At 38.5% G+C, this 15107-nt stretch overlaps 2 protein-coding genes across 3 annotated transcripts; both read left to right on the top strand.

Moving 5' to 3' along the window:
• The first annotated feature begins 9 nt into the window (after nucleotides 1-9).
• fam161b (FAM161 centrosomal protein B) lies at nucleotides 10-8133 on the top strand. Its single transcript, XM_059353184.1, has 9 exons — nucleotides 10-140; nucleotides 2123-2352; nucleotides 2423-2904; nucleotides 4077-4390; nucleotides 6149-6267; nucleotides 6383-6550; nucleotides 6667-6766; nucleotides 6851-7017; nucleotides 7265-8133. The coding sequence occupies exons 2-9, from the start codon at nucleotides 2141-2143 to the stop codon at nucleotides 7344-7346; spliced, it is 1644 nt and encodes a 547-aa protein (XP_059209167.1). The 5' UTR covers nucleotides 10-140; nucleotides 2123-2140; the 3' UTR covers nucleotides 7347-8133.
• Nucleotides 8134-10753: 2620 nt separating this feature from the next.
• Nucleotides 10754-15107, top strand: ngb (neuroglobin). 2 transcript variants are annotated; one of them, XM_059353186.1, is made up of 5 exons: nucleotides 10754-11749; nucleotides 11955-12110; nucleotides 12558-12666; nucleotides 12753-12872; nucleotides 12979-15107. In XM_059353186.1, exons 1-5 carry the CDS (start codon nucleotides 11469-11471, stop codon nucleotides 13129-13131), a joined length of 819 nt encoding a protein of 272 aa, XP_059209169.1. In that variant the 5' UTR covers nucleotides 10754-11468; the 3' UTR covers nucleotides 13132-15107. The 2 variants fall into 2 exon arrangements, with proteins under 2 accessions (XP_059209169.1, XP_059209171.1); XM_059353188.1 differs by having other exon boundaries at nucleotides 11657-11749; nucleotides 11877-12110.

Below are 15107 nucleotides of genomic sequence, written 5' to 3'. Positions count from 1 at the left end.
ACTCTGTCAACTTTAATTCAACAACAAACAACAACAACAACCTCATTTACTCACCAAATAAGCTGCGGTGTATTTTATCAGCGGAGTTTGGAAGACGCTTCGACGCTGAGAAACACTTACTAAAACTCGTCTTTTACCAGGTTGGCGGCTCATTATTACTTCTTTTTTTGAATTATCTGCTTTTAAAAAGAAAGTAGTTTTGTATAGAAGTATCAATATTAAAACGATATAGAAACTTAGCTTGGTTACAGCATAAAACATCTCTGGGTTGAGAGCTCAAAGGTTTGGTTACCATGGTACCCGTTTACACAGACTGGAGGTGGAGTCGTCAGTTAGTTTGATTTCGTCACCGTGTTGAAATAATCGCTAACTAATTTTTTCAAGTTTTGCAGGAAACACAAAAAACTTCACCAAAAGTGTAACATATGACATTTATTGATCACTTCACTCAAAAATGATATAACAAAGGATGGCTATTGGCATAGTAATAACACTGTGTGTAAATTATGTAATTTAAGTGAAATAAATGACTTAGGCAATTTTTTGAACAAGCCTTTGTGACTTAAGCAAGATATGGTAACACTTTTTTTGAATTTTGAAGGTGTCTACATAAGAGTCACACAAGCTTGTCAGAAACATGACATGACAAGTATCATGAGCATTAATGTTACTTCAAAGTGTCATTAATGTTCATGACACATCCCATGTCATGTTTATGACACACTCATGTCACTCTTATGTAGACACCTTCAAAATAAAGTGTTACCATATCTTGCTTAAGTCACAAAGGCATGTTCAAAAAATTGCCAAAGTCACATTTTATTTTGACTAAGGCATAATGAATCTGCTTAAGTCACACACTTGACATAGGTCATTATCTTAAAGGGGTAAAATCACATGATCTGATCAACTGAGGATGTAGGCGATTTCACCATCGGTGGCCAGCGTCATGAGGAGATGATTTAGGCAAAAAAACAAAACAATTTTGACAAAAAAGGAGTTAGGCGATTATTTCAACAATGTGACGAAATGTGCCACTGTTTAATATAAGCAAGCATTTAGCATGCGATTAAAAATATTACTATTTATGAATCATTTCTATCAATGTAATAGTCAGAAAAAAAGTTTACAAAAATGCTTATTATAATTTGCCAGAGGCATAGGCCATTTCCAAATTATGAAAGAGGATTAGTGCCAGGTAGGAGAAAAAAAATCATGATTAAGTTCGAGACTAAAGTCGAAATACAGTGTCGAGAAAAAAAAAGTTGAAATCCAATGTTATACACAAATATATACAAATACGTATATAATATGTAATGTAATACAATATTTGTCTAAAAAAATCACACAAATTACAGAAAAGCAAATTTTCCCCAATACAATAGTTATACTACACCCTTAAATATTGTAGTTATTGCTCAATTTATTACATTGATGAAAATTTGGAATATCTTTTCAACTATCAACAACCAAACACAGTTTACTTTGTCGTTATTTCAACTTTTTATTCGAACTGCATAATGAAAAACATTTTTTTTCTTTTCCTATCTGGCCCCAATCCTCTTCCGTATTTTGTTTTGTTGATTTTTTAAAAACTGGAACCAGATTTATTATTATTATTATTTATTTATTTTGCTTAAGAAAATTACATGACGGTTAATCCTTAATCAAAATTGTTGCCAATTTTCTTTTCACTGGCCAATCAATTACTTGACTAATCATTTTTTCCTGTTGTTTCTGCTCTATCTAAAATTATGTTTAGCAGTTCATTTTAAGAAATTGTGCCTAATTGTGACAATGTGACATTTGTGAGTAAAGTTTATGTTATGTATTCTGTCATTGTGTATATGTTTGTTTTGATGTGTGTGTACATCTTAAAGGTGGCAGAATACGTTACTTTTCTTCTCCCCTTTTATTTTCAATCATGGAATGTCTTATTTGGTCACAGGCAGGTCACATCTTATGATTTTGTGTAAAACTTTGTGATGTAAAAGTACACTAAAGTAACTAAAAAGATTAAAAATTGTTGTCAATTAATTTTCCCTTGATAGAAAATATGGATGAATTGATTATGCATTAAAAACATTAGAACAATCCTTCACATCTTTTGTTCCTGCCACAGGTCACAGGTCAGGGAAATATGCCAAAGCTGGAGAAGTTGCTCAAAGATGGACTCAGATCAGAGTTGGTTCTCCAGCAGCACCTAAAGGCCCTGAGTGAGGCCCTCAGGCAGCAGCTGCAGGAGACAGAGAAGAGACAGAAAGAGGAGCTTGAGAGGAGGATCCATGAGAACTCTCTACTATCAACAAACTTGGAGTCCGGTGATAGAGATGAACTAAAACATCAGACCACGTAGGTTTCCTCACAATGTCTTTCATGTTTTGTCATTATTGTTTTCTTGAAGAGCTTAACTGTTTTTCAGACATGTGAGAATGAGGAGATCCACCTCTACATCTGCCCTGAACTCAGACAAAGAGACTTTGCACCTCCCCAGACACTCAGAGAGGCCTAAGTCTAAGGCCTGCACACTGACTCCTACCAGGACACAACAGTGTGAGCGGTCAGCTTTATGTAAAACATCTCAGGTGAGGAAAGAAGAGGAGGATGAGGCTGAGTGTCAGAGGAAGTTCTGCGCTCCCCCGGTGCCCAGCCATGTGGCTCAGCCCCGCTACCAGGAGATGATGGAGCGGAGAGAGAAGGAAAGGAAGCAGGGCAATGAGCAGAGGAGGGACTTCTTGCTCTCCATTCAAAAACCTTTCCGCTTCCAGGAGAGAGAAGTGGAGAAAAGGGAGAAGCTAATGGCAATAATAAACCAAGTCTCACATGATCAGAAAAACAAGACTGCCACTGTAAGGAAACCTCCTCAGAAAGATGTTAAAGACTCTTCAGATTCTGAGCTGAAAGGTGGGTTTCCCTTTCTGATGGAATGACGCTGGCTAGTGTTTGGTATGATAGTTCATGTCAAAATATTATATGGAGAGAGCAGATTCTTGGTAATCTAACTTCATGTGCCACTTTACAATACAGTATATAGATCATTGGTTACCAACTTTATTTGACTTGTGACCCTATATATTGAGATTAACAAAGGAGTGATGCCTACGGATGCGATTGTTCCATCTTTAAAGTTTTTAGATGCCTAAAGAGGTGCAACTCACTTGAGATTTAAGAAAAGTTGAACTAACATAATTTGTGTTTAAGAATGATTTTCTTCTTATAATTTTCATCTTGTTAATCATCTCCCAAGCCTTCAGCTTTATGTTGGTCCTCAATCAGGGGTCCCGACAGTACAAGTGTATAGTCAGTAGCTGTGGAAGAAGTATTCAGATATGTTACTTAAGTGAAAGTACGAATACAACATTGAAATTACTCCACTACAAGTAAAAGTCCTGCATTCAAAAAAAAGTTTAAAAGTATCAGCATCAAAAAGTACTTAAAGTATCAAAAGTAAAAGTACTCATTATGCAGAACGGACCCACTCAGATTGTTATTTAAATTCTAAATATATTATAACATTATTTGTATTGATGCTTATATGTAAGCACTGTTTTAATTTTGTTAAGACAGGGCTCATTTAATTACTAAATGTAGTGGAGTAAAAAGTACAATATTTGCCAAAAAAATGTAGTGGAGTAGAAGTAAGAAGTTACATAAAATGGAAATACTCAAATAAAATACAAGTAGCTTTAAATTGTACTTAAGTACAGTAAATGTACTTAGTTACATTCCACCACTTATGGAAAAGAGGGCCAAGGTAGCCTCCCTGGAGCAGGACCTAATGCAAAGAGACCCTGATCCAGGCAAGCCAGGTAGAGCTGGAGAAGCTGCAGAAAGTGCTGTCCAAGTTATTTTCGGCCACTGATAGTCAGTAGATGTAAGATATGAAATGATTCACACAATTCATAATATACAGTAGTTTATGCATTGTAGAAACAAACCTAAAAAATATTACATGGTATTTAACTTGTTATGAACCTGAAATAGACAAAGGAGTGCCTGACAATATGCCTTTAAATTTCCATTCATGCAGTGATATGACTTCATCTTCTAAATCACCTGATTGTCATTCTATGCAGACGTGGAGCTTTGCAGGCGAGTCCCCACTCAGACGACAACAGTGCGACCTGCGAACCCTACTGTTTCAGGCAGCCCCAAACTTCGCACTGCTGAGCGCACCAGGAAAGAAAAGCTGGCCTTCCTGGATAAGAGACCCAGTTTCCGGCCAAAGATCATCCAGCAGGTCCCTGATTTCAGCAGGCTGCACAAGGCCTTACAGACAGAGACACTGAGAAAAACACAGAGTAAAGATGTGACAAGATGTCAGCCCTTCCATCTGAGGACATCCACTCTCCCTGCAAGGCAAAGTAGAACGAGCGCTGAAAACTCACAGGTAAAACCTCTTTTTTACCACATACCTGCACAACGTCTTTTGCAAAATATTGCATACATAGTGGAAAGAATAAAGCCTGTCTTTGAGAGTGAGTGTCTGCAGAGGAATTGCATAAGAAGACTCCAAAGCACCAGGCGCAGATGGCTCCACATTTTAGTTTTACATTACTCTGTTTGATGCATGGCTCGAGACACATCCACCCACCACTTTGTCAACTCAATACCCTGCTCTTTTTTTTAAGGCTGGTAGAAAACCAATAGCCTCCCTCAAATCCTCAAATGTTCTTGATGATTTATAGTGCTGATTAGGTTAACCCTCAGTTGCTTAAAACAGATCCATATCACTATCATTGCATCAAGCCTACAACTGGCCAAATAAGACCAGATGTTTAAACTTTAGTTTTTGCCAGCTACAGTACTCTATCATGTATTCCTGTGGTCCCTCAACACACGGGTGCATAAAATGTGACAAATGACTTTGACCTGGTCACATATGACTTTCTTTTTTGTGTCTTTGGAAGTCATTTGTTTGATGGTAAAACATTTATTGTACGGGTTAAGTTCTTGTGTGGCTTATGTGTTTTTTGAGGCCTTTCAAACCAGTTCCCTTGGTTGTGGCTATTTAAAATATGTACAGTGGGGCCTCTTCACAGAGGGATATTCCCCTCCCTGCAGCAACTATATATCAAACTTTCTGCACATCATAATTTATCAAGTTCAGCTCAAGGCCCATTTCTACACTGCCTGATATACAAGCATGAACCATGTTTTATACGCTCACTTTCTTTATGGATTAAACATGTATTTCACAAGACCATCCCTATATATGTTCATAGAAATGTGTCTGGGTGGTACATGGTTCACACGAGAGCATTCCCGAGTAGAAATAATTATAACAGTAATTAAATGCGAAAAACAGTAATTTTCACGATCCAAAGTGGGAGAATGAACTTTATGGTCAGTGAAAGTTCTTTCATATATGTTCTGGCTATGCCCAAAATTATACAATTACCAGAGATCTGTTTTATGAAGTTTTTTGGGGGCAAATTCCTCTGATTTAGCTAGTATAGATATATGTATTCTTGCTGCGGAAGGTGTGGTTTGTAAAGAAACAGCTATATGTAATGACATGTGTAGATTAATGTCACATAGATATTTTACAAAATGTCTTCATAGTTGATACATGCATGAATTTCTCTGTAGACTTCACAGAATTTATATAGCACCTAGGTCTGCTTTATAAAAAAAGGCATTGGAATCTCACTTCTTACAATATGGGACCTTGAATTCTAAATTTTAAAAGTGTAATACTTTTGTTACATAGTATAACAAATATGTCAACTATTTTCCCTCCCAGAAAACTGCAGGTCTGCGGCAACTCTTTTAAATCAAGACTGAATACTTTTCTGTTTGCCACTGCCTTTCAGTAATACTGCACTGTAACTTCTATTCCTTTGATATTTGATATATAGTTTTAAAAATATTTTACCAGCTAGCAGCAAGCAGGCGGCCCGGGGTCGAATCTGGCTCGGAGCCCTTTCCCGAATGTCTTCTCCTCTGTCTCCCCCTTTCACTCTGAATATCTCCACTATCAAATAAAGCTATAAAATGCCAACAAAAATATCTTAGAAAATAAATAAATATTTGAATGTAATCTTATATCTGTCTCGTTCCAATGTTTTTAATGTTCGGTGTAAAACACTTTGAATTGCCCTGTTGTTGAAAGGTGCTATACAGATAAACTTGCCTTGCCTTACAGGAACCAAAAGCAAGTAATCTAGGCAGAAGCAAGTCACTCGGGGCCTTGACATCACTGTCTGCAGACACTCTCCCCACATACATCACAGATGCTGCAAGGAAGCGCTGTATGGCCATCAGGTGACTCAGATTATTTTTCCTTGACTTTGAAACTTTATACTTTTTTCCTCTGTGTAATTTCAACACACTAAATAGTCAAATCCTCTGACGTGCAGAATATTTTTTACCTTTACAGAAAGTCAATGGAGATGAGGGAGAGCAAGAATCAAGAGAGCGCTGACTGGTTGAAGAAGTACCAAACGAGGTCCCAGACTATGAAGAAGACTGTATCACTCCATGCAAAGTTGCTGGATCCACACAGCAGCTTGAAAGAAGTGTATAATGACAAACTACAGCACCATCGGTGAGTACTGGTCAACTAAAGGCCGGTCTTCAATATTGCAACCTTTGCAACTTACATCACAACAACCACACATGCCTGCCGCAGTAGCGCAAACTATAATCTTCCTTTACATGAAGGGAGGCTGACCAACAAAGGATGAGAGAGTACATGAGGGAGTTACGGGATATGAAGGCACGAGTTAGTGAACGCCCCTTCTTGTTCGAACAGGTGAAACAGGTGAGTGACATAGTAAAGCTGAGAATATCACGTTGTAAATCATATGCCCCTCCAGCATAATTTAGAGTTTTTATTCACTGGCAGAAAAATGCAAAGGCTCACGCAGAGCAGACATACAGGAATAAGCTAAAGAAAGCCGGCTTGAAAGAGCTATTTGTAGAAGAAAATGGGGAAGCAGTTGAAGGAACAATATCCAGATCTGAGGAGGATACAGATGAGAACTGCAGCACTGAGAACGACATTCACAGCAGGTATGCAGAGTGACAATTTTTAGCAACTTTTGTTCATCCACTATGTAATACCACTGTGTCCGGTAAAATTATGAATAGCACTCATGCTGCAGAGCCAAGGACTTCATGTGGTTTGGTCATATTACATTACATAATTTTCTGAGCTTTCCCTACAGTCTTTAGCGAAGAAAGAAAAATACTGTTGCCAAGTAAAAGTTCGATGTAATTACAATATAGCCATTTTTCTAACCCAACATGTCTGATTTAGGGAAGAAAATGTAGACGACGGGGAGAAAATTGAAGATGTGGAAGAGAAGAGCGTGAAGTCCAAAGGGGAAGAAATGCCATGATCAAAAAGGTTCAGGCGGCAGAGTTTTTTATGGCCTCTCCGCTAGAAAACAAAACTGTCCTCAAAAATGATTCATGTCACGGCTAACTATCCGCACCGAGCATTTGATAGTTTAGGATGTGCAACTAGAAACTATGAAATGACAAAACATCTGGACTTTACAATCAGAAATGTTAGGGATTACAACTGGGAGAAATACACGTTTATAGGACTGTAAATGTTTATGAGCAATTAATATTTTAAATGCTTTGAGTGTATATATGTATAAGATCTGCATGATATGTCAAGCAGATTTCATTTTTTATATAGAAATATAAAAAGCTACTTTTTTGTTTTATGACGACAATTTTGCAAAGGAATATGAACACTGTAATTTTCAGGATGATGAGCACTTGGTTACCGGAATAAAAAAGTTCAAAAACAAAATGAGAACACCAGTTGAGACCTCTGTGTCTGTAACATTAATTTGTGTTTCACCCACTCTAAATCAAGAATCCTCCGATAGCCATAAAAAAATGATTATACTTTGACCGTGAGAAATTTGGTCGGTTTTTGCTCTAAGTTATAATTTTTTGTAGCTTAGTTTAAAATTGAATAAATTAGGCTTTTTTTTGGGCAGCTTTACTGAGCTTGTTTTTGGTACACGTGCTCCATTTGATCATGTCCCTGGTGACAAGTAGTCAACTTCTAGAAGAGTTATAAGTCATAAAATTATAAAATACTCAAAATATTTAATTTAAAGGCTATTTAACTCAATTATTTGTATTTTCAAAATGTGAGAAATTGCTTTTCGATGGAAATCAAGGGAGTCAAGTGGGGTGGGCAAAAACTCATGATCTTTCTTTCCATATTTTGTGATATTAAACTGTGTATCACAATCTTTTTTTCTAATTCAACTTTTTATTTAGTTTTCATGTAAAAAAAAAAAATCATCAACAACAATAGAGTAGACAGCATTGGTATTATACGTAGAGTAATATGTTCCCAGATGGATCACAAGTGAGTTTCCTACCAAAATTTCAAAAAGGAAATGAAAACAAGGAAATACAAAACCAGAATATAATAAAATTTCAGGCACTACAGCAGCATATTTGCCTCATCATGATACATTCCCATTAGCATAGGCCAAGTAATGGTCCCATGACTTTTTAAAGTTCTCATTGTCATTATTAACTCTGGCTAACATGCTCAGAAGACAGTATCTCTGACATAATGTTCAGCCATTGTCTACTTTTCCATAGCCCAAGAATCAATTGGGTGCCAGTCTTTATTACGGCAAGGTCACACTTTGATGCCGTCAACAACTTTGTGTGGTCCCGTGTATCATATTCTAAAAGTTCCACCCGGTCGGGCTAAATTATGAAGAAAGTTTAAAAATGTGTGTAGCCGTAGGTATAGAACATTCACTATCTAAATCTAGATCACTCACGGAGCTTACGCTAACTGAGGTCAACATATACCACCCTGTTGAGTTCCACCCTGTCAGGTCTATAGACCAATAAATACCAGTCAACCCGTCAGGATCATTATTTGAGCGTCCAAATGTTTTTCTCAGAGTTAAACATCATACTATTCTTACAGATGTATATATTTATGTTTTTATTACTCAAAAGTTATGAGGTCAAAATGTTTTTGTATAGCATAATGGACAGGTCTCGTGAGGACAGCAGACGTCTGACATGGGTCTTTCTCAGAACTTTGGCTTATAGTTCCCAGTTATTTCTACAGCCACACTGCCACCTAAATAAACAGCCCTCACTGTACATCTACATTCACAGCGACCAGTTCAGTGGTCCGCCTCGAGCCCACAGACCCACATCAAATACACTTCTTGTACTCTGGCCTGAACTGTAAGCTCATGCTTGGACAGCTGACTTCCAGGAATTTTAGAAATAATTTGTTACTAACAAACCACATGGGAATGTCTGAAAATGTATATAATCATAATTAAAATGTAATCATGGAGAGAAGTACATACCATATGGTGACTTTTTATAGGGCACTATGTCAGGCATTGAGGTTATTGAAGGCAATGTTTACATCAGTTCAGATCACAGCATCATTAAAGAATCAGTAACAGAGAAGAGGTGATTGCGACAGTATTCACTTTGACAGTTTGGGTATTAACATAAACATATGAACATAATAATTTTGCATAATTAAAAAGATAATTAATGAATGAATAAATGTTACCACATAGTACTTTAAGTACTTTAATAATTAATCACAGAGTTTCTTCCTTGAGATGTCAGACAAGATAAAAGCTTCACCAGCTCTATCCTGTCAGGTTGTCATGGAAACAGTTTATCCCTCCCCACTCTGCCTTGTAGTCCCTAGGGGAAACGCTGCGCACCTGATTCCCCCAGTGCACAGCTGAAAACAAAACCAATCTCTCCCAACCTGTTAGATAATATCCGAGCGAGACGCCTGTGACATCTATTTAAACAAACTGTGTGTGCAACAAACACATCTCATTTAGATTAATGAGAGGCTGAGCGCCTGGCCACCAAATGTTATGATCATGCTGTTTGAGGAGTGGCTCTACTTAGCAGATGAACAATATAATTTCACCAAGGTGGTGTGTTCAGGTCTTTTATTATTCCAGCCGCTGTGAGATATAAAAATTCCCACACATTTAATTCTGCAAATGCATGGGTTGCACAGCTGAAAACACACCCTAGAATAGATGATATAGGCCTCAAATGGACTTCACTGTCACAATGTCAGCCAATTCCTACCCTCACATTTTCCTTGTCTGCTTATTTTCCCATGCAGTGAACTAACTCTGCTGACATTTTCAATCCTGCCCTGCAGTAACCCTTGTGGTCTTCCTGTGGTTCCCCATCACCTGATCTCTCCTGCACACCTGTTCTCTATTCCCAATCAGCCCAGTAGCTTTACCACTGGCCCACTTCCATTTTTTTCCCCCACTAGATTATCTTTTGTGCTTCCTTCTTCAGCCAATTTTTCCTCTGCCTTCCTGTGTCTTGACTCTTTCGAACCCTTTGCATGCCTTTCGGACTCCTGCTCTCTAGACCCAGTACTTGATTACTCTTTTTTTTAAATTTACTTTTGCCTGTTTATCCCACAGTGGGGAAACTTAGTTGTCACAGCAGCTCACAATACAGACATATAGATATAAAAACAGAGTAAGAATATAAAAAATAAGACATATACATACACTCTATTCACATTATATACATACATTTCTGCTATTTATTTAGCATTTATTATTAATATAGTTTTTTGTGTTTGTTTCCTGAAAGTACTTTACATTTACACTTTACTTTACTTTGAATAAATATATCTAAATCTATGCAGAGATATACACAGTATAGCATAAGTGGTATATGTATATATATATATATATATGCATATATAATACAGGAAAAAATACAGAAGGCCTAATGTTGTCGGAGGTAAACAGAGGTAGTTGAATGTTTTAATTCATCAGCGCGGCCTCAGAGTCATGCTTCTGAGTTCAAACCAGTTTTTACTGAACCTTTACATTCACCTGGCTTAAAAAAAATCAGTGCATGAAATACTTCGGTTGTATTTTCTGGTTATTTTGTTGTTTATCTTAAAGGCATACTATGCAGGAATTGTTGCTTATTTTGTAAACACATTTAAACTTCGCCTCCTCCCAGGCTTAAGGAAAGTGAAAGCAAACCTCATATTTACTCTTGTTTTGGAACAACCTTTGTCCACTAGCCATTTTTGCCTAGCTATAGCTGCGTTTTTTTTTCCGGAGCTGTGTCTGCTATTTTTATAATTTGGGGTGACGCCCAGAAACATCCCGAACACAGCAAAAATGAGAAGAACAGAGAAAATAAAGGCAGAGAGCAGGGTCTCTGCAGATATAGACACGCCAAACACTTTTAGTTGGTCATAAGTGAACAATTAGAGGGATTATTTTTGTACAAGTCTTTACATTGCTTTTCTTATTTACTTTAGTTCTCTTGATTTTATAGTTAAAGTGCAAAGGCCAAGTGCAGGATCTGCCGTGCGTGCATGTAAAGTCTTTTTATGTTTTAGTCCTTGGTTCACCTGCAGGAGGAGCTGTGGCTCGCTGCAGCCTCTCTGGAGCAGAAGAGAGAGATCCCTCTTTTTCTCCTTCAGTGGCATGAATAATATCCCCAGTGCTGGAGAGAGAGCATATCAAGAGGCAAACGGGAAGGGGAGAGAGATAGCAGCAGCCAGTGTGACAGATAAGAGCGTGGCAGAACTTGTCTCCCTGACTGCACCGTGGGGCTGGGGAAAGAGAGAGCAAGTGCACCAGAGTGTCAGGCAAGGCTGCTGCCTGCACACACACAAACACACTCACACAGACACACACACTCAAAGACAGACCCCTCAGCCCGGCTTCACCAGAAGAGGTTCAGAGAGAAGACTGACCTCAAGAAGGTACAGTATGTTTTGTATGTCTCCTGGTAGTCATAACGCCTGCAGCCGTGTCCCCCTCTTTATATTTGAAACATTCCTAACAAATCAGCTGTGTTGCACTCACTTGATGCTCCACTTTGTTTTGCAGGTGGGTCGACGGATGTTTCGTCTGTGGATTAACTTGAATATTATGGCTTTCCTCAAACTGAGCCTTCTTGTCCTGTAGAGGAGTTGTGTGTTTCCCCTCTAGAAGAACTTGCCTCGTGTTTACAGCCTGCGGGAGGATGGAGAAGCTGTCAGGGAAAGACAAGGAGCTGATACGAGGCAGCTGGGAGAGCCTGGGCAAGAACAAAGTTCCTCATGGTGTCATCATGTTTTCCAGGTAATGCATCACACAACCGGCATGATTCAAATGGAATCAGGCAACAAAGTGACTTGTAAGAGATGAAAACATTGTTATTCTTTGCCGTTATCTGTCATTCTTATAACCAAAAGTAATAGTATCTTGCTGTTGTCTGTGTTGTGACTTAATAGCTGTGGTTTTAAGAATGAGTATATATGAATATGTAACACAGGTGTTGAGAGAGAATCAAGCTAGATCTTTCGCTGCACACTTTCACCATGCAGGCACCGGAAGCTTGACTTGTTGCTTGGCGACAGACTGCAATAATCCTCAATTTACTTTGAGACAGCTGCCGCTAAATCAGACACTAGCAGGAGAGATTTGTAGATGTATGATTTATAGATTGGTTTTGTGTCAGAGTGGATGTTTGGCAACCCATGCTGTGTGTATACACCTATAGAATAGTGTGGTATTTGTCTGTGGTAGACTGTTTGAACTGGACCCGGCGCTCCTCACTCTTTTCCACTACACCACAAACTGTGGCTCCACACAAGACTGCCTCTCCAGCCCAGAGTTCCTGGAACATGTCACCAAGGTGAGCACTCTTCGCCGCAGTCGCCACTACAAGGATACATTATGGGCTTGTGCACAGCTTGAAACACTCTGTGCGTGTGATCCCAGGTGATGCTGGTGATCGATGCAGCTGTCAGCCACCTGGACGACCTTCACTCGTTGGAGGACTTTCTGCTCAACCTCGGGAGGAAGCATCAGGCAGTGGGAGTCAACACACAGTCATTTGCTGTAGGACAAAAAAATCATAGTTCAACTCTTAAAAAAGCAATTTTCCAGGTGAATGAGCTGTGAAAAAATGTTTTTTTCTCTGTGTGTTTGTTTTGGATTTGTTCAGGTGGTGGGTGAATCCCTTCTCTACATGCTGCAGTGCAGCTTGGGCCAGGCCTACACGGCACCGCTGCGTCAAGCCTGGCTCAACATGTACAGCATCGTGGTAGCAGCCATGAGCCGAGGATGGGCCAAGAATGGCGAGGACAAGGCGGACTGAGGCGCACAGCGGGAGCTGCTGAGCAGTTGCTGTCAAATCACTCGACATGGTTGCCATGGAATAAGGTTGTGTAACTTGCAGCATTGTGGCTTTGGCTGCTGTACATTTGCTCTGTGAGTGAGGGGGCATAGCGTAGCAAATGTATGGTGTGGTCACACTTTACAATTGGAATCGACCAATTGCAGAGTTTATTTTCTTTGCTGTGGATGTTTAGCTGCCAGACAATGCTGCTGTACAGCTGTGAGGATCTGAGCCAGCCTGCTTTGGTTCTTCTAAGTCTGGACCTGTAATCTGAGCGCCTCGCACTGAGAAAAGCAACAACTGTTGAGTCTCTTTGTATATAATGGTTTGATATATCTACTCAAATAACAGTGACTGTAGTGGTCTTTGTGATGTATCTTAAAAGAGTTACACAATTGTGAAACACTAGATATTCTATTTAGGCATCACACACTACTAAACTGTGATGGTAACTGTGGCCAGCACGGCAGCTCTCTATCTAACTGGATCACAGTGATACTTTACAAACATGTTACAAGTTTTGTGACGAAGCAGTGTGATTTTACAGAAGAGAATCCTATCACCTTGATCATAATCATAACTGTGTTTTCTATTGATCTTTCACATCATTATTTTTGTGCGTGACTTTAACATTTAACCTATTGATTTAGAATGATACTCAATAGATACTGACTAGAACTGTTACACTCTCTGATAGCTCTCTTCAGAGATCTGACTGTTAAGGCGTCTATGTGCACCTTACTCAACACGGTGTGTGATGCTCTCCTCAGTGGAGGTTGTGATTATTTCAATAGGCTTCAGCTGACTGTTAAACTCTAACTAAAACTAATAGACTGTTATGTTAACTCTCTAGGGCATCTTTGAGGAAATATAAAATCCTTGTTTCTTGACTATAAGTTTCCAGTCATTGTTCGTGTGAAGTAGTTTTCTTGTACTGTATTTCAGTAATGCTTATTAACCATGTTAACAAATGTAGTATCACCTCAGCTCTAGAGGTGAAGATGAGTGTGTTTGTCCGACACAGAGCTTTGACATGGAAGTGAATATTTATTTTGGATTAAGAAAGAAAAACAAACTCAATGAATGATTTTTTTTCTTTGAATTTATTGCAGAAGATACTGTGTGCTGACACTGTCCAATATGTGTGCGTTATTATTATTATTGCTGCCATAACACTGTATGTATCATCCTCAGCTGTTATTGACATTCATGCTCATAATGCCAAGTAACTTAGCAACAGGGCGCCAAGTATTAGATAATAACACCATACAACTGTAAATCCAAGCTGCTGATATGTGGTTATTATCGCTTTAGTCTGAGTTTACATTTATAAAGTTTATTTTTATATTCTGAAATGTATTTGTTGTTAAAGAACATTGCGTTTTCTTTTCAAATATGATATAACAGATATATTACCTTGTGTGGACTTTTAGTTAATCAAACCAAACAGGCAAATGTTCTGCTTTTTGTCGGGTTTCACTTTATCATAGAGATATATAAGATCAACCTATATGTGTGCAGTCCTTACAGAAAATTATAAAGTTTTCTATTGAGCTATTTTATCCCTGCATAGACTGTCTGTACTTTAAAGCCCACAGGTGTAATGTTTAATAACTGTGTATGTGGTGTATTTATAGTGATTCTTTTCTTAGTATCAGTACACAGCCCTATGCAGGTTGTTCTTCTCCATGTCTCTGTTTTCAGCTACCTGATATTAGGTCTTTTTAGCAGGCATGACTGATCCAGCTCTGTACATATTGGGTGTGTCACTGTCTACCTCATCATTATCAGCTGCTATTGAACAGCGATGACTTCACCTAGTTATCCTTCAACCAAAAAACGCACAGTATTATTAGAGTTAATGCAAGCACGCACTCTTTGTAAACTGGATTTCATCCTAAACATGTTGTGTGCTTACTTGAGACTAAATAAAGTGATCTCCTGTGGATATTTTA

The sequence above is a fragment of the Centropristis striata genome, chromosome 16, assembly GCF_030273125.1.
Source record: "Centropristis striata isolate RG_2023a ecotype Rhode Island chromosome 16, C.striata_1.0, whole genome shotgun sequence".
Taxonomy (NCBI): domain Eukaryota; kingdom Metazoa; phylum Chordata; class Actinopteri; order Perciformes; family Serranidae; genus Centropristis; species Centropristis striata.
This window is presented reverse-complemented; position numbering and strand designations above follow the sequence as displayed.